Below are 20,167 nucleotides of genomic sequence, written 5' to 3'. Positions count from 1 at the left end.
TTCCACGCTTCGATAGATATACAATCAGGTCCGTTAGCTCTACCATTTGCCATTTTCTTAAGAGCTTCCTTTACCTCCTTATCACGTATTTTTCGATAGAATGACAAATTTTGTTCTCCTTCACCAGTTACTAAATCCTCCAAGTTACTAGATGAATCCTCTCCATCATTGAAAAGTTTAGAAAAATAAGTCTCCCATCTATTTTTAATTTCATCATCTGTAACTAAAATTCTTCCCTCTTCATCCTTAATACACCTTACCTGTTCTAGATCTCTTGATTTTCTTTCCCTACTCTTGGCAATCTTATAAATATTTTGCTCTCCTTCCTTCGTCTCAAGGTTCTTATAAAATTCTTCAAAAGCTTTAGAACGAGCTTCACCCACAGCTCTCTTAGTTTCCTTCTTAGCCATACGGTACCTCTCCCAATTTTCCTCATTGTTACACAAATGTATGGCTTTAAAACAGTTCTTCTTATACTTGATTTTGTCCTGTACACTATTATTCCACCACCAAGACTCCTTATCTCTCGGACCAGGACCTTTCGATTCTCCCAAAACTACTTTTGCAACCTCCCGTATCTTTTTAGCCATATCCTCCCATATGATGTTAGCACTTCCCTGAGAATCCCAAATTCCTTTATCCAAAAGATTTCGCTTGAAAATATCTTGCTTCTCACCTTTTAATTGCCACCACCTAATCCTTGGTGTTACTACTTGTCGACGTTTTTGGATTTTACTCATAATACACACATCAAGGACTAGGACCCTATGTTGTGTCGTTACAGCATCTCCAGGGATCACCTTACAATTTTTACAAAGTTTTCTATCTGTGTTCCTAACCAAAAGAAAATCAATCTGCGACCTTGAGGCTCCACTTTTGTAGGTGATGAGATGCTCATCTCTCTTCTTGAAACAAGTGTTGGCAATCTTAAAATCATACGCCAATGAGAAATCAAGAAGAGTTTGCCCTTCATTGTTTAGCTCTCCAAAACCAAAACCACCATGCACCCTCGCATACTGACCAGCTTCCCTCCCGACATGCCCATTAAAGTCTCCTCCAATAAAAATCTTTTCACTCTGTGGTATGTGTCGAATCAACCCCTCCAGATCCTCCCAAAATAATTCCTTAAGACTGGCTTCTATCCCGACTTGCGGCGCATAAGCGCTAACAATATTAACAGTCTCACGTCCAATTATCATTTTTAAAGAAATAATTCTGTCTCCAATTCTGCTAACTTCTACAACGTTCTTCTTCCACTCCTTATCTATAATGATGCCTACTCCATTGCGTGCACTTACTTTTCCTGTATACCAAAGTTTGAAACCTTGAATATCCTTAGCTTCTTCTCCACGCCATTTTGTTTCTTGCAAGCAAAGGATATTGATTTTCCTTTGAATCATAACCCCTACAACCTCTACAGATTTACAATTTAATGTCCCAACATTCCAAGTACCAAATCTAATTTTGCTCTTATGGACTAACTTCTTTAGCCGCGTGCGTCCAAAATGACGCGGTAGCCCTTGCTCATTTAACACTACATCCGGGCGCCGATGCAGCGGCTCTAACTCACTTATCACTGTACTCGAGCCATGCAGCGCGTTACTTACGGGCAACGACCTAGCATTAACATTATAACGTCTATTGTCCATGTTCATGATAGATTCAACAAATTTTTACATTGGCTGTTGATGGCCTAACACAACCCTCCTCCTTTACCCGGGCTTGGGACCGGCTATAAACATAGGCGGAGTTAGATAGAATTATTTCCTTAAAAATGATAATTGGACGTGAGACTATTAATATTGTTAGCGCTTATGCGTCGCAAGTCGGGACAGAAGCCAGTCTTAAGGAATTATTTTGGGAGGATCTGGAGGGGTTGATTTGACACATACCACAGAATGAAAACATTTTTATTGGAGGAGACTTTAATGGGCATGTCGGGAAGGACGCTAGTCAGTATGCGAGGGTGCATGGTGGTTTTGGTTTTGGAGAGCTAAACAATGAAGGACAAACTCTTCTTGATTTCTCATTGGCGTATGATTTTAAGATTGCCAACACTTGTTTCAAGAAGAGAGATGAGCATCTCATCATTTACAAAAGTGGAGCCTCAAGGTCACAGATTGATTTTCTCTTGGTTAGGAACACAGATAGAAGACTTTGTAAAAATTGCAAGGTGATCCCCGGAGATGTTGTAACGACACAACATAGGGTCCTAGTCCTTAATGTGTGTATTATGAGTAAAATCCAAAAACGTCGACAAGTAGTAGCACTAAGGATTAGGTGGTGGCAATTAAAAGATGAGAAGCAAGATATTTTCAAGTGAAATTTTTTGGACAAAAGAATTTAGGAATCTCAGAAAAGCGCTAACATCATGTGGGAGGATATGGCTAAAAAGATACGGGAGGTTGCAAAAGAAGTTTTGGGAGAATCAAAAGGTTCTGGGTCTGAGAGAAAGGAGTCTTGGTGGTGCAATAATAGTATATAGAACAAAATTAAGTATAAGAAGAACTGTTTTAAAGTCATACATTTGTGTAACAATGAGGAAAATTGAGAGAGGTACCGTATAACTAAGAAGGAAACTAAGAGAGCTGTAGGTGAAGCTCGTTCTAAAGCTTTTGAAGAAATTTATAAGAGCCTTGAGACGAAAGAAGGAGAACGAAACATTTATAAGATTGCCAAGACTAGGGAAAGAAAATCAAGAGATCTAGAACAGGTAAGGTGTATTAAGAATGAAGAGGGAAGAATTTTAGTTACAGATGATGAAATTAAAAATAGATGGGAGACTTACTTTTTCAAACTTTTCAATGATGGAGAGGGTTCATCTAGTAACTTGGAGGATTTAGTAACTGGTGAAGGAGAACAAAATTTGTCATTTTATCGAATAATATGTGATGAGGAGGTAAAGGAAGCTCTTAAAAAAATGGCAAATGGTAGAGCCAACGGACCTGATTATATATCTATCGAAGCGTGGAAATGTTTAGGTGAAGAAGGGGTGAGATGGTTAACTAAGTTATTTAATGTGATTTTACGGTCCAAGAAAATGCCTGATGAGTGGAGGAGAAGTACATTAATTACTATTTATAAAAATAAAAGAGATATTCAAAATTGTACTAACTATAGAGGGAGTGAACTCATGATCCACACAATGAAATTGTGGGAGAAAGTAATTGAGCACAGGTTGAGATTGGAGACAAGTATTTCTGAGAATCAGTTTGGTTTTATGCCAGGTAGATCAACTATAGAGGCGATTTATCTACTAAGGGGATTAATGGAAAAGTATCGTTGTAAAGATAAAGATTTACACATAATTTTTATTGATTTGGAAAAAGCTTATGACCGTATACCAAGAGAAGTGCTTTGGAAAGCATTGGAAAAAAAGGGAGTACGGATTGCTTATATTAAAGCCATACAAGATATGTATGAGAGGGTAAAAACTAGTATAAGAACGCCTAGTGGTCAAATAAAGGATTTTCCTATAAAGATTGGACTACATCAGGGATCATCTCTGAGTCCTTATCTGTTTAACTTGATCCTAAATGTTTTGACAAAACATATTCAAAGGGAAATTCCCAAATGTATGCTCTTCGCGGATGATATAGTTCTTATAGCAGAGACAAAAGAAGAGGTTAATTGCAAACTTAAGTTATGGAGGAGGACATTAGAGTCGAAAGGTTTCCGTCTGAGTAGGAGTAAGACGAAATATTTATATTGTAAATTTGGTAAGAGACTATTCGACAATAATTTGGAAGTGAAATTGGGAGATCAAATTATACCTCAAGTGGAAAAGTTTAAATATTTGGGAGCCATTATTCAAAATGATGGCAAAATCAGTGGAGATATTTCACATAGGATTCAAGCTATATGGTTTAATTGGAGAAAAGCTAAAGGAGTTATTTGCGAATGTAAAGTGCCTAACAAACTTAAAGGAAAGTTTTATTGCACTGCTATCAGACCGGTAATGTTATATAGTAGTGAATGCTGGGCTCTAACGGGACAGCAAGAGCATAAAGTTTGAGTCGCAGAGATGAGAATGTTACGATGGATGTGCGGACATACACATAAAGATAAAATTCGAAATGAGTACGTACACGAAAAAGTGAGGGTAGCACCTATCGAGGAAAAAATGACAGAAAATCGGTTGAGATGGTTTGGGCATGTACAAAGAAGACCAAGGGAGACACCAGTGAGAAGAGTGAAACATATAACTTTGAGTCCGATTAGAAGGGGTAGAGGAAGGCCTAAGAAAACACTCTTGAAAGTTGTTGAATGCGATCTCTTAATTAATAATATTCCTAAAAACTTGATAAATGATAGAGCACAATGGCGTCTTGCAATCCATGTAGCCGACCTCACCTAGTGGGATAAAGGCTTGTTGTTGTTGTTTGTTGTTGTTGTTTTCAGTACACCTCATAAGTTAAAAAAAATCCTAAAAAAAAAAGTTTTTTTCTTTCATATAGGCATACATGTTTTTTTTTTTCAGGAAAATATGAAGTAAGAGGCCACAAGCAACAATGATAACTTAGATATTTATTCCGCTAACATTGAATATCTGGATGAGCCAAATTATAAGCCTTTTAGGGAGAATTCCAACCTGGAATCCTTCAAAGAGGAGGAAGATATGAACCTCAAAGTGAGAATTATGATCCTGAAAATGATCCTAATGACGATCTTGAAAAAGTACTGGAAGGGCCCAAAGAGGTGCACACAATGTCAGGACCAAAATGCGAATTAGAGGGTACTAAAGATCTTCAAGATGAAGGTGAAGTAATGAAACAACCTTTCATACCCTCTGTGATAAAAAACATAGCTAAGAGAGATGCTAAAAGAATTAAAAAGCCAGATCACATTTCCCTAACGGTAAAAAAATATTCAAACTTCATAACCAAAGAAGCCTTGGTTGTGAGAAAATTTTCAAATAACTTAGAAAAGAACTCATTTAACGTAACAAGTGAAACAAGTCATACTCGAGAAATCCTTTATAAGGGGATGAAAGTGCAAAAAAATATAAGGACATAATTAAGTATTGTCCTTTTAGGTTCGAGCCTTGATAACATAATGTATTCTTGTGAATATTCTGTTTTGTCAATCTTTATGTTTTTTTATGACGTGTTGTATGAAGACATTTACTATTATTAATATGAAGCGTGTTTAATTTTAATGTTGAATAACTTTTATTGCTTCTTTTGAGAAAAAGCTCTCAAGTGATGAGTCATGTAAAAGCAAAAAAAGTGATTGTGAAAATATTTGTAAGATTCTTTATAAATGATAGTGATATTATTAAAATGATGGGAGATACAAACGTAGCCTCCTGATCGTTGACCTAATAGTATTGTTATTAGTCTAGCAAAGAATAATATAAATATAAGACATTGTATATTTCTCATAAATACTCTGTTCTTGATTAATATAGAATACTATTAATGTGAAATAGTTTCATATCAAAACTAAGAATGATGGTAAAAAACATTATCGTTGAACTTAACAAAGGTGACAAGTTAAAAGGAAGCAATTGGGACATATGGCACCGTAAGGTGTCATACATTTTGGAAGAGCAGGATGCTGTCAAGCCATTAACTATTGTCATGGTTAAGCCTGAGATAAGTAACTTGGCTCAATATAGGAGAGATTAAAAGACATACACAGCATGAAAAAAAAAAGTATCACACAAATAACACTTTTAAGTGCTATGGCTGATAATTTGATGTGCAAATTTGAAAGAGAAGTTTATGAGTATCTCAATTGCTAATTGAGAAAGTTGATGATTAAGTTTAAAACTTATAAATCGAAGCCAACTACTCTTATATAACAGCACCCTAAGAAGATAGTCAACATGATTCGTGAACTTAAAAAAGCTGGGCATGACTCGTCTCATAAGCAACAAGTGCAGGCTATAATCAAATCACTTAAGCTCACAACTAGTTGAGAGCACATAAAAGTTAACCTAACCCACAACAAGAACATTATTATTTTTAACGATGTGGCTAAGCACTTGGAGCTAGAGGATGAACGTCTGGAAGCTTACAAGTCATCTGGACAAGCTTACCTTATTGAGGAAGGTGGTCCTTCCAATGCTAAGCTCAAGAGGGGCAAGAAGGGTAACAAGAGTGGCCTAAGGTGAAAAAGGACAAACAACCTTTCAAGAAGAAAGGAAAGAAGGATACGAAAAAGAGAATTGACCTAAGAAAGGTCAAATGTTTCGCTTGTCAGAAAATGGGCTATTTTGCAAAAGATTGTCCTGAGTAAAATGAACACGATCAAGTACTTGTGGATTATATAAATTCACATTTTTCTTATATTTCCAGTAATGTTTTTCTAATGGAAGTTGTTTCCTCTTCTTGGATTGTAAACTCAGGCCTCACAGACCATGTAAGCACAAATAAACTTATAGTTCAATTTATTCTTAATTAAATGTACCTTAAATGTCCTAGATTTATCAATATACACTTTTCTTGTCATGACTAGTCTGATTCCTGTAGAGTCAATCTAAGACTCAGATAATCTCTCTTGAATGCAAAGTATCCACACTTATGAATCAACAAATTGTTTTATAAGAGACAAGTTTTGGTCATGAGCACGGACATATATATTTAAGGTAATCTTCCTTTTGCTCATATATCACTTTAATAGGACACAGTTGCTTTCCTAACATGAAACCTTTAAATATTTCTTATTCTAATTAAATAAATGTCACACTATGATGAATTGATTATTTGATTAAATTATTACATAGGTGAATTAATGTGATAATTGAAGACATAGTTCAAAGCAAATCAAAGAAGCTTTTAAGGGGCAATTGTGGCATGAAGAAGAAGACTCAAGAAGGTGTAAACTAAGCTTGGAATGGCACATTATATTAGAATAAGTCTAGTTTGGAATTATCACCATTTCCCTCCAAAACAATTTGTCACAATCACTTGACAAGTTTCTTGCCTTTTCTATCATTTTTCACTTAGCCATTTTGTGTAGTTCAGCTCCCCTTTCAGATTCTTTCTAATTTTCCCACCTAAAAACATTTTCTCTCACTTTCTCACTTGTTCATCAATTTTCTCATCCATTCAACCACTCATATCTCTCTTATTTCTCCACTAAATCATACAAAACCTATCCCGTTCTTCTTTTCTCATCATTTTTGTCCTATCCCTCCCAATTATTCAAAGATTGAAGGTTGAAATCAACCATTAAAGTGATGACAAGGTTCAGCCAAATGAGGAAGGACATGGAGATGAAAGACTAGAGATCATAGAAGATCCCTAGGAGGAAGATGAAGGAGATGAAGTCCACATAGTCAACACTTGGCTAAGAGCTTTCTAAACCTAGATTCTTCTCATTTTACTTCATGTTGTAATTCTAGATTTAGGTTGCAACTTGATTGGCTCTTGACTCTAATTTGAGCTCATCATATTTGTAATGAGAGAATTCTTGTTTGACTCTATTCTTTTGCTTTGTCCAAATGCTATGATTTGGCCATAGTGATTTGATACATAATGTGTTGAATTATTATGAATTGTATTGGATTTGCCTTTAAATAATCTTGTGGGTTAATTCATTGGCTTGTATTAGGGTATTGCATAATTTTGTGATATTTGTATGTCCATTTCATGCTTGGCCGTGGCAAGGGATAGATAGAACACACTAGAATACTTAATTAGTGGGTTGGCTGAGGCTATATCTACCTTAATCTAGGGGATTTGGCTTAGGTCAACTAGCTAATTTAACTAAGTTTAATTGAATCTAGAAGAAATTTAATTTAGTGAGGAATCAGTTCTTAGTTAAACACTTTTGGTGGGCAATGAACTCTCTAACATTAAATTCCTAAGGATCTCCATACTTGTCATAAGAGTAATTCACACATTTTCACTAGCTTAGGTTTACTTGCATTTAAGATAATTTAGCTCGATCAAGCTCTCACCATCTTGAGTAATTTGTAGCGTTGATAACCTCTTAGTGATTTTATCCACTTCTTAGGGATATGACCTAGGTTGTAGCACACTTTACTCCATTAAGGTTAAACTGAGTACTATTTTATTAGAGAGGTTACACTCTAGTCACCATCTCCTTAAGGTGCTGTTGCATGAGAATATTTGGTTTCAGTTTATAAGTGTCAAACTTAAATGTTAGCCTTCTCAGTTTGGTGATTGAGGTACTCCCAAACTTCTCTTTCAAGGCGGCTCACATGACTTGAGCTATGGAGTGCTTTAAAAATTCATACATCAAATCATCATCCAAAGCACTTAAAAAGGTTATTCATGCAATACTATTCTTTCATTTTCATGACGTGTATACCTCTTAATCTCTCCTATGTTGAATCGAGTTACCTACCTCAGGCTTAGCCATAACAATAATCAATGACTCAATCACATCTTGCTCTTCCCAAATGTATGTCACCTTATAGTGCCATATGCCCCACTTGTCCCCATTTAACTTGTAACCTTTATAAGTTCAACGATAATGTTTTTTATTGTCATTCTTAGTTCTAATACGAAACTATCCCACATTAATAATATTTTATATTAAACGAAGAACAAATGACTTATGAGAAATATAAAATGTCTTATATTTATATTACTCTTCATTAGAGTAATAACAACATTATTAGGTCAACGATTAAAAAGCTACATTTATATCTCCCCTATCACATTGATTCTAATAATATCACTATCATCTAAAAAAAAAATTAAATATTTTCACAATTACTATATTTACTTTTAAATGACTCATTGCTTAAGAGCTCCCATTCAAAAGAAGCATTTAAAGCAATAAAAGCCATTCAACATTAAAATTAAACACACTTCATATTTACAAGAGTAAAAGGTCTTTACATAAAACGGCATCAAAAAACATCAAGTCTGACAAAACAGAACATTCACAAAAATACGTTATGTTATCAAGTGTCAAACCCAAGAAGACTATACTTAATTATGTCTTTATATTTTCTTTGCCCTCTCATCCTCTTAATAGCTCCATTCCATAGAAGATTTCTCGAGTATGACTTGTTTTGCTTATTATATTGCATGAGCTCTTTCCTAAATTAGAAAATTTTCCCACAATCAGGGCTTCTTCTTCTTTAGTTATGAAGCTTGGATATTTTCTTATAGTTGGGGAAATGTAATATGACTTTTTAATTCTTTTAGCATCTTTCTTAACTATGTTTTCAATCACAGAGGGTGTGAAGGATTGTTCCACTGCTTCATCTTTGTCTTGAAGATACTTAGTACCCTTTGATTCGTATTTTGATCCCAACATTATATGCACACCTCTTTGGGCCCTTCCAGCACTTAATCTACATTGTCATTAGGATCCTCTTCAAGATCAGAATCCTCGCTTTAAGGTTCATACTCCTCCTCCTCCTCTTTAAAGAGTTTCAAGTCGAAATCCTCAATAAGAGGTTCATAATCTACCTCATTCAGATATTCAATGCCAACGAAATAACTTTCTGAGCCATCAGTACTGCTTGAAGCTTCTTGCTTCATATCTTCCTAAAAGAGAAATAAATAATTTTCAAGAATTTTTTTTTTAGAATTACATCTAGGTCCCATACAAGAAAATTAATTACTACAAGGTCCATTGACAATTGAACTAAGGCCATTGAACTTGTAGCAATTAATTTCCTTATGCGGGATTTCAATATAATTCTCCCATTTTTTAACTTATAAAATGTACTGAAAAAGCTCAAAAATAAATTCCAAATACATCTCAGTACAAGCATATAACATATCAAAATGAAAATCTTGAATTTAGAAATTTTTTTAAGACAAACGACATTTCAATCAAAGGTTTCATACACCTTGAGAAGTTCACTGGAAAAGAAAATTTTAAAAAATCCAGAGAACCCGCACTCTCAAAGATAGCGGGTGCACACCACGCAATGTCTTCCCGCACTCCGATTGGAACACTTGCCAGTCCATCGTGCTCCATGCGCCATCAGCTTTTGAGTGGGGTCCTCCAAGTGTCATTTGGCCCATCTAGTGGGCCCCATGCAGCATGTGTGCCTTTTTAATAATATAATTTTTTTAAATAAATTCGTTTTTCATGTTTTTTTATTGATTGGGTCAGTTTTGGTCAAACCTGGCTCGAGAATCCACTGGATCAAGTTCGTTGTACCAGTCCAAACCCCCTTAATATTTTGTTTGGCTTGAACTTCCAGCCCAAAATTATTGTTTTCTTTTTTTTTAAATGGGTTTGGGCTAGCTAGCCTAGAACCCCTTTTTTTTTTTTCAGTAAAGGCTTCTAGGCTCGCCGGCCTAGAAGCATATAATTTTTTTTTATGACTCAAAACGCACCATTTTGAGTCATCCCTAACCTCAAACAGGTCGCACATGGGAAGTCTATAAGAATCTAGGAAAGTCTTATAGTTGAAAAAAAGTTATCCTGCTTATAGGTATTCAAGACATTATGAAAGCCTTGTATCTGAAAGATATACATGATTATAAAGCATAAAGAAAAAGGATATAAGTTTCTTCGTGAGGTTATAGCATTGCATAAACAAAAGTTGACTTAAATGTTATAGATGGTCATTGAATCTTTCAATGATAACTACTTTATCCACGGTTTGAGGTAGAGTAAAATAGATTTGGAAGAGAAATACCTGTCGATCATCAACATCAGCTCCCCGCATATCAACTAGGAAACGCAAAAGACTTGCATCCTGTTGTAAGCTTCTTAGTAACAGTTAAAATGAAACTGAGATACATATAGAACTCCTAATTTGCAATGAATTTATGTATATAGTTTAACAATTGCAAATCAGTATGATACTCAGCAAAGATATACAGGCACCTTCAAATTTAAGTAGTCCCTTTGTTGCAGTTTCTCAACATCTGTTTCCTGCCAGAGAAAATACAATTTGGTGATGGGTCCAAGATCCTACGATGAAAGATTTGCAGTGTAGCATGATAAGACTCTCCTATCAATGCAGCACGCACACACCATAAAAAAGGATATATAGTAGAGAAATTGGCATTAAAATGCAAAAGACCGTAAAGAAAGCACACGAGTGTCATTTCAACACTATAGATTTCAAGTACAAACACAACAATGATGAATTGAAACTCAAAAGTACTTTCTCACCTGTCTGCTCTCTTTCGCATTTTTTATAAGCTCATCAAGGCAGCTATTAATAACCTTCAGATCACTCTGAAACTTTCTCTGCCTTGGGACTATCCACCTAGCCAAAGGAATTTTCCAATATGGAACGTAGAAAGTGGATCTATGCTCAGCTTCAAAAAGAGTGCCATAGACTGCCTATAACACATTTTAAAGTAGATGGTCAAATAACTCTCCAGATCAGTGGCTTTAAAAAATATAAATGCTCAATGGATATAAAACTATCAAATAAAGAAGTCTAGAATTTAAAAGAATTCTCAACATGGTCTACAATATTGAAATATAGACAATCATTCAATGGACAACCAGCAACAGATTAAATGTTGAAGCTCAGAAGTAAAATATAGAATGGTGTTATTTCAAGTGTCTCTCATTTTTAGTCTGAAACTGAGTGAGAGAAGAAACCTACAGATAGAAAGAGTAGTAGAGGAAATGATCAAAAGAGAACGATTAGTATGAAGTATATATCACTTGAAAAGTCAGAGGAAATGATCAAAAGAGAATGATTACTGATTAGTATGAAGTATATATCACTTGAAAAGACCATAAAATTTACGCAATGTGGTTTTTAATTGGTCATAGCTACTTAGGTTGCTACTAATGACACAACTGGATCCTCTAGTGCTGCCTGGCAACATACAACTGTTGGCTTGTGCAGTTGTGTTAAGAGGTTTTCAAAATTAAGGTAAATTTTGAAGGATAAGAAAAGAGATGACCTATTTAGAGATTAAAGAAAGATTTCCACATTAAGGAAATAATTACCAGCAATGCATCCAAATTAAGAAGTGTCAATTTCTTTATATGGTTATTTATAGCGTTAGTATAAATATAGGCTGCAAGCAATGGAACAAACCCTGTCATTAAATTATTCAATTATGCATATATGTAAGTGTATCATAAAGTTCATTCCAAGGATAGTCCTACATGCTACCCTTCGGGGGCAGTCCCCACCCTAGCATAAGATATTCATATTATATATTATATAGTACTAGTTTTTAATTTAAAAAAAAAACTTAACCTTCCCCTCTAAAATATATCCATTTTCCCTTGTTGATTTTTTTTTTAAAAAATCTCATTAACATTCTCTTAAGATATAATTTCTTATAGATTGATTAAGAAAATAAGTTTTGTAAAATGAATAAAATATGACAAAATATATTTAAGCTTCTCAATTATAATTGTGATATCTATATTCTAACTTTCACTCTCTCTCAATAGAAAATTATTTCCTATTTCATTTCTTTGACAATATTTCTTTCGCAGCTTTATGAATTCTATAATTTTTGCATTATTTTTCTCATCAATTTTTTATCATATTGATTTAATAAATATTTGAAATCATATTGCTAATAAATATTAATATTTATATTAGGCAAATACCCCTGGACCCAAAAGAAAAAAAATCATTTTTTCTAGTTCTGTCCAACTTCATTTTCTCGTAACTTTTATGCTCCATATTTTCTCAACATAGTAATAGAGCATTAATATCACCTAACTTGAATCCTAACCCTAGTTTTCAACCAAAAACAGGAGTATAATAGTGACACCACTTTTTATTAATGATATGTTTCCAAAGTTTTCCCATATTTTTAATGGAGTTTTTCCCCCCTTTCTCCAAGTGTTTAGTATCTGTTTGTTAGATGGTTTTCCTGTCAAGAAATTTGCAGTCTAAGCTCTTGGTCCCGCCAAGCTAATTGTAAGAAAAGGAGATTCAGGGAAGCATCATATTCAAGACATGGAGTGGAGATTAACTAGGTGAAGGTCAAGAAGAAAAAATAGAAGTTCGATTCATTGGATGTCCCTGAAGCGTGAAGGGTTGATGACCAGAAACACAGGGTTGTAAACAAATTTAGAAGCAACATTTTGGCAAGACTTACTGATGGTGCTACTATTTTGGCAAGACTACTTGAAATGTACCATCACGCTCTTTTCTTCACTAAAAGAAGCAGGAGACTGCTTCCGCGATACATCTCAACACCCAAAACATAGACGATTATTTTCTTTTCTTTTCTTTTCTTTTCTTTTTCGGGGTAAGCAGACAGTTTAAATGTAGAAGAGCAATTAATATGCAAGCACAGTAAATAAATAAATATGTAACTGAAGTCACATTAGGCAAAACAAAAGGTAGAAAGTAGCATGCATGCTTTTGCTTACAATCAAAGAAAATTAATGACATATTTGAAATGCCTCATCGTTTAGACAAACCTTTATGACAGGAGATTCTTTAGTCACAGAACCAAAGTCATAGTTGAAAACACCAAGCCCGATAATATCAAGAGCTAAACTAGAAAACTCTGCTTCAAGATCCAATTCAATTGACTTCTGTTCATTATTGTCCTCTGCTCCTTCAAGAAGTTTATTGAACTTTGATATTGTTCTTTCTGAGCAAGCTGTGAATACTTTGATCATAGCTTCCAGATATGAAACATGAAAACCAGGAGCAATGACTGCAAATTCATAAAAATAAACAAAAAGGATCTCAGGGAGGTAAGTCACAAAATGTTTGACAATATTATCAGTGGAAAAATAAGCTATAGAAGCCACAGATGTCAAGCATTATTCAGACTGTCGAAGGTCATTATTGTTAACCCAATTGAACACTGAAGTTCAGCTAAGCAGCATTTACTGATTTAGTAATGATATTTGACAACTTATTTAGTATGTAGATCACATTACATATTTGAGGGTCTTAGGTGACTCTTTTGGGAAACCCGATGCACCCAGTGGGGATGGCAGTATAGTAGGCCAACAAAGTTAGCTGAACCACCGATTGATCATCCTTGATATTAAAATAAGCCTTCATCATTCCATCCTTAATATGCCCTGTAAAATAATACTTTCTTCACCCTAAATTCCAATTCTCTAGCTATCCCACTTCAGTTAATGTTGAGTTACCTTAATTTTCAATCAAAAGCTAAAACATGGAATCAAAGAGAAAACAAAAAAAGAAGAATAAATGACAAAGATATAAATTTTCAATCAAAAGCTGAGACATGGAATGAAACAGAAAAACAAAAGAGAAGAATAAATGACTATGATATAACAAATGCTGTACGAGCACCTCTTCTCCTTTGCTTCCAAGTATCAAGATCTGCAGGTATGAGTCCTTTGCCCATTATTGGTTCCAAGATATCAGCAAGTACTCCCTATTTTATTTCACAAACCAGAAATAGAAATAAAAGTAAATAAGTATCAACTGATTTTTGTTTAAAATGAACAACATAATAACTAATCAAATGGAATAGGAACTTTGATCTTCCTCAAAACCATCCTGTCACAGGTTTACACCCTGTTTGGCAGCTTTTTGTTTATACTCCCCCCCCCCTCCCTAAAAAAATTCATTTTGGTGGAAACTTGATAATGTCTCATCCTGCTTTTACATGGCATCCTCCAGCTTCCTGCTGGTTCAGGATGTATAAACTTAGAATGAAAACCCATGAATTAATTTGAAAAGCATAATGCCACAAATTTTGCCAGTTCCCACAAGAAGTGCACTGATGGTATCATGGTGAAAATATCAGAACTTACTTATCAGAGAAAAGAACAAAAAGGATGTAGAGAAAGTTTGAAGTTTGGGCAAAATGAGGAACAGGGGGTTTAAAAATGGTAAGGTGGACTTTATATCAGAAAGGTTCTCAGTTGCAATGTGAACACTGACCACGCAGCTTCTTGATGCACAGAAAATTCATGAAGATTTATTGTCCACATAAATCCAAGATGTAGTTTTCCCACAAAATGAAGGTTAATGAGCTTAGCAGCCTTTTCATCATGCACATTTGAAGAGAAAATATATTTTCTTCGCAGGCTCAAATTATTATACCAAAAAACTCAGTGGAAACCTAAATTCAGTTTCAATCAGAAATCAAATCAGAGAAAAATGTTTTGCGCTTCAACATTTTATCCTTTTTCAGGTTTCACATGAATATACAACAATGGAGGAGAAATTCACTCAAAAGTCATGCCTTTCAGTTAGAATATTCAATAATACAAACAACCCTTAAAGCATACCAACTAAGGAGGCAAAACATGGGAATTGTTCAAGCCTGATCACAACTTCTCAATAAATTTAAAAAAAAAAAAAAGGAGAATGCTACAGGTAAGATGGTACCTTGTCATAACAAAATGCATTTTCTCGCAGAATATGTCTTGCAACTATGGGATCTGATACAACAACAAATGCTTTTGGCCCAAATGCAAGTTTATACACAGCCCCGTGCTGCCATGTTTACAATATCATCAGAGGATAGACAAAAGTAGAACTGAGCAGATTCAAACAAAAGTAAAATCAAATCAAATTTTTCCCCAGGGGGAAGGATATATAGAGAAAAATATTAATTTAAACAGTACAAGATATCTTACAAGTATTTACTAGCACAATATTTCACAAGTTGGAGCAACCAATTGTTTTGCTTGTTCAAATATCCCACAACAACCACAACATTGAAGTCCTCTCATATCTAAGAAGAGGACTTGAAGGTGATTAACATGTAGCACGAGGGGAATCACTAGAGCCAAGGCTAGGAACCCTAATAATGAAACAATATCTAATGGTTGGATAGTTTCTGCTGGGCCATCACTGAAATTCAACTCCTTAAAATTTCCAATACCAAAATCAAAAGGCCAAAATTGGGCAAAGGAAAGGGGCAACATAAAGTGGAAAATAAAGATATTTGAGTTAAGAAATTAGTATCAGAGACAAGGCATAGGTTTACCATTTACAAAAAGGACAAGCAGAAAGTACCTCCAAGAACCAATCATATAGTGAGAAGAAGAGAGGCCGACCAAACAGATCTGAGACTGCACCTTCAGCCGTAGGCATGGACCCAATGCTCCCCCCACTCAAAAGTTCCGTAAGTATGTTGCTTGCATTATCTAGAAGATTCCTATTTGACTTCCTCTCATCAGCATCAATTGACTGACATCTAAATTATTAAAATACACATGTTAAGCAAATACATAGTTCAAATGTAAGTCAATTTTATGAGCACTGAAGAAAGAACACTTTCAACAAAAAGAAGAAAAACCTGAGTGAAGGAAGATGTAAACTGATAGAGCTGGAAAGTTTATGAAGACATGTGAGAGGAAATTGAGGAGAAAACATGGGGCAAAGAAGAAAGATCCAGCAGGTCAAGGTTTTTATCCTTAGGGTCTTGGTGATGGGGAGTAAGTAATAATATTTGCAGTGTGGCTACAGACTCAGCTTAGACACTAAGGTCACTTTTTGGCCTGGTATTAATATTTAGTTATGTTTCGTGGTGCACTCAGACAATGTTTTAGAGAGAAGACAGTTGTGAGGTGAGTGTTGGTCTCTTGAAAACCAGTGAGGGACCTGATCTGTGTTGATTATTTACTCTCTGTATTTTGTTTATCCATAGGGAATAGGGTTTTGGCCAGAATCAGTGAAGTTCCTTTGGTAACACTGATTCTGTTCTCTGTGATCATTAATAGCAAAACCTCATAATTTCCCTCATTTATTGTTTGCTTGCTTTAGATTATTATTGTGTATTTATTGTTTACAGCAGGGTTATATCATAAACATTTATAAAGAATTTTGCTCTGAAATAATTTATTAAATTTTGAACACAATAAATGCAATTTATAGGAGAATATCGGCCACAGAAAGTTCATCTAATCAGCCTCATTAAGGAGAAAAGTATGAACTTCTGGTGCTTGTGTTCTTGGCTTGTTGGTTTACAATGTTTTTCCTATCTCATTTCCTCACATCTTAGTACAGGCATATAATTGTTGCTTATGCTTTGGTTCATTTTCTTAAACTAGCCTTTTCTTGTAAACAGCATGGCTTTTAAAATTTTCCACTTTACTTTCAATTTCAGAAACCAGGCAACTAACAGTCCATTAAACCAAAACAAAATGGAATCACAAAACAACAACAACAACAAGCCTTATCCCACTAGGTGGGGTCAATTACATGGATTACACCGCTCTAATAAATGCATGTAAATATTAAGGTTAATATTTGAAACTGGAAAAAAAGGAGCAAATAAACAGATTTCTTTCATATAAAATTGAACTAATGCCATGGCTACTAGTTTGAGGCACCATAGAAATCAGCAGATATCATACAATGCGTACTAGCCTATAGTTTTCATCACTTCCTAGCAATCAAACAAATAGACAAGACAAAGTATAAATTGTTATAGAGAAGCGCCTCACAGAAGAATACTCTTTGAACTTAGAATTGCGGATCATATTAATATAAACTGGATAATGAAAAATGGAAGAGCTGAATGGCAAAAACCCAAATTATTCCTTTGGTGAAAATTGTCACCCAGACGAGGTTGAAGATAGCTGTGACATAGCAGAAGCCATGGTGAAGGCCAAATGGAGAAATTTGAAAGCAGTGAGACTGTGCATGGGACATAAGGTGTGGTATAAGTAACAAAAATATCATGTGAGAATCATTTGAAATTTCCCATTTTAGTTTCCGTTTGTCCTGTAAACAAAGTCAAATCAAAGGCTTTTGAAAATTTCCCATTCTAGTTTCAGAATCAGCCACCAGGCAACTAGCAGTCCACGAACCAAAAGAAGCAATCAATAAAAAAAAAAAAAGACCACAAAACAATTCAAGAAAAGAAAAACTAGAGAGAGGAGTGAGGCTTAAGCATTCACACAAGTACTTGAGGCACCTAAGAAAACCGCAGATATTATCCAATGCAGACAAGCCCATATATTCCATCAACCCCTGGCAACCAAACAAGCAAGTATAGCAAAAAGACTAAATAGTAAAAGAAAAATACCTCACAGAAGAATACCCATTGGGCTTAGAATTGCGAATATTAGTATAAACAGGAAAATGGATGACAGAAGAACTGAAAGGCGACAACCCAAAATTGTTCCTCCGGTGAAAGTTGCCATCAGATAAGGTTGAGGAGAGGTGTGAGATAGTAGCAGAAGCCATGAAGATGGCCAAACGAAGGAAGCTGAAAGCGAAGAGACTGTTGTGGATCGTAGAAAAGGAGTGAGATAAGTTATAAAAATGTAAGGAAAGTCGTTCATGTTTTAATCGGTGAAAGTGGGAGACACAGCTGGGGAAACCACGATGGAATTAGGAATTAGATTTTTGTCCTTCTTGCTCTGTAACGTGCGAAGTGGGAGGTATTGTTTGGGGAAATTCACGTTAGAACTAAAATAGGTGAAGATGAGATCGGCATAGCACGATGATATTTAATATATCTTAGTGGGTTAGCCGTTGAGATATTTAATGCTGAGTTCAATGTTTATTTATATTGATTAAAGAAGTTTTTCAGTATTTAAAAATTTTCTTAACAAAAATATACCGTTGCATGATGATGATGATGATTGTAAAACTTGTTGTTGTTGTTATAAAACTTGTTTATGAGGAGCAATTTTTTGAATTAGAAAAACTTCTATACTTAACATTATATATTTAAAATTTTTGTTTTTAATTAAATTAAGGTATATAATTTTTTATATATTATTTATTTCATAACAAACTCTTATTATTAATATTATTAATATATTAAGATTCACTTATTTTAGTTTAATTGGATCAAAGTTGAATAAGTATATAAGGAGAAATTACTTAAATTTTGCCACTTTAAAAATCATATTAAACGTTTATGTTTGTATATTTTTTAGTCTCTAAAGTTGAAATCATGTAAAATTTTTATTTTTCCTTATTTTATTATTTTTTATAAATAATAAAATATTTTACCTTTCATAAAAATGTAAATTTCATAAAAATTCACAAATTCCCAATTCTTTCTTGAAAAGGTATTTTCTAATTTCGATGATGGGGGAGATGAAAGTATTTTCTAATTTGATAATTTTTATGGAAAAATATTATTTGATTTCTTTGATATTTGATGTATTTTAAATAGTTTACGTTAAATGAAAGAAATTTTACACCAATTATTTATTTACGGTTAGCATTGTATTAAATTTATGCCATGATAAGGTTCTAAAGGTTAACATAAACGAAGAGGAAGTGCTTGTCAAGCATTCGACCTCCGAATTATGGGCTTGGTTGGCCTTAAAATATCATGGGATGCTTGTTTGAGGACAATTGTACTTGAGATGGACTCTTCGGAGGGCTTGGATCTTCTACCCAATGAGCCAAATCTTGAGCACTAGGATTATGATCTTGTCAAAGAGATCCATAACCTTCTCAGAAGAGAATGGGAGGCTATGTTGCAACATATAAGTCATGAGAACAATATGGCAGCTAACTATCTAGCGAAATTAGTGGGATGCATCTACTCGTCCATCCATACGAGAAGCTGAATAAGATTATTGCTTTGGATTGGCCTGATAAGGCTTGTGATGGGATTCCATATGTAGTTTTGCTACCTACCTTATTATCAAAAATTTAAAAAAAAAAAAAAGGAGGAAGTATCTGTCAAAAGCCAAGAATAATATAATTAATATATATATATATATATATGTATATATATGGAAAAACATAATTTTAGATTCCTGTAATTTGCTCATCATTTACTATTAATTTTTATACTTTTTTCTAGTGTCTTTGTCCCTATACTTTTGTCTTTCATTATTTTAAATTCCTCCATAAATAAAATATAGAAAGCTTGGAGAGATTTAAAATAATAAAAAAGAAACTAAAACAATGAAAAAAAATTACAAAGATAAAAAATATTAAAAAAAAGTACAAGGATTAACAAAAAAAAATACAAGAACTTAAAGTTATGTTTTCCCTATATATATACTCCTTCTGTTTAAAAATATAAGACATTTTTTAAGGAGTTAGATATTAAAAAATGTAAGTCATTTTTAATCTTTCGAGATATAATCATTATCTTTTTTTTTTAAAAGTACACCTATTGATAATGACTTTATATTTAGTGTATGATGTTTAATAAAAGTAAATATAAAAAGATATGATTAGTTTAAAAGTAAATAATTATTTTATTGAAAGTTAAAATTCTGTTAAAAATGCCTAGTTACTTTTGAATGAAGGGAGTATATCATATGTAATTTTCTTGAAATTTAAAAAATTAACGCAATTTATCAGGTACTAACCAATCATCAATGCTTATCACTGTATAACACATATAATAAGGAA

General features: G+C 34.0%; 1 protein-coding gene across 5 annotated transcripts in view; it reads right to left on the bottom strand.

Annotated features, from left to right (window-relative positions):
- Positions 1–18,240, bottom strand: part of LOC129302187 (cytochrome P450 97B2, chloroplastic) — a 28,408-nt gene extending 10,168 nt beyond the window's left edge. Inside the window, exons 1-8 of one of the 5 annotated variants that reach the window (XM_054940881.1) lie at positions 17,862–18,240; positions 15,845–16,025; positions 15,212–15,319; positions 14,165–14,249; positions 13,309–13,550; positions 11,068–11,241; positions 10,777–10,863; positions 10,586–10,645 (exon numbers count right to left, since the gene is read on the bottom strand). In XM_054940881.1, coding sequence (XP_054796856.1) covers positions 10,586–10,645; positions 10,777–10,863; positions 11,068–11,241; positions 13,309–13,550; positions 14,165–14,249; positions 15,212–15,319; positions 15,845–16,025; positions 17,862–18,022 — 1,098 coding nt within the window. In that variant the 5' untranslated portion in view covers positions 18,023–18,240. Of the gene's footprint in view, positions 1–10,585; positions 10,646–10,776; positions 10,864–11,067; positions 11,242–13,308; positions 13,551–14,164; positions 14,250–15,211; positions 15,320–15,844; positions 16,026–16,127; positions 16,844–17,861 lie in introns of those variants that run through there. The other 4 variants (XM_054940882.1, XM_054940884.1, XM_054940883.1 and 1 more) reach the window with 4 other exon arrangements.
- Positions 18,241–20,167: the final 1,927 nt, after the last annotated feature.

The sequence above is a fragment of the Prosopis cineraria genome, unplaced genomic scaffold (assembly GCF_029017545.1).
Source record: "Prosopis cineraria cultivar Desert tree isolate PC_DT_omini unplaced genomic scaffold, ASM2901754v1 PC2, whole genome shotgun sequence".
NCBI classification, from domain to species: Eukaryota; Viridiplantae; Streptophyta; class Magnoliopsida; order Fabales; family Fabaceae; genus Prosopis; species Prosopis cineraria.
The sequence above is the reverse complement of the archived record's forward strand: the minus strand, read 5'-3'. Positions and strand labels throughout refer to the sequence as shown.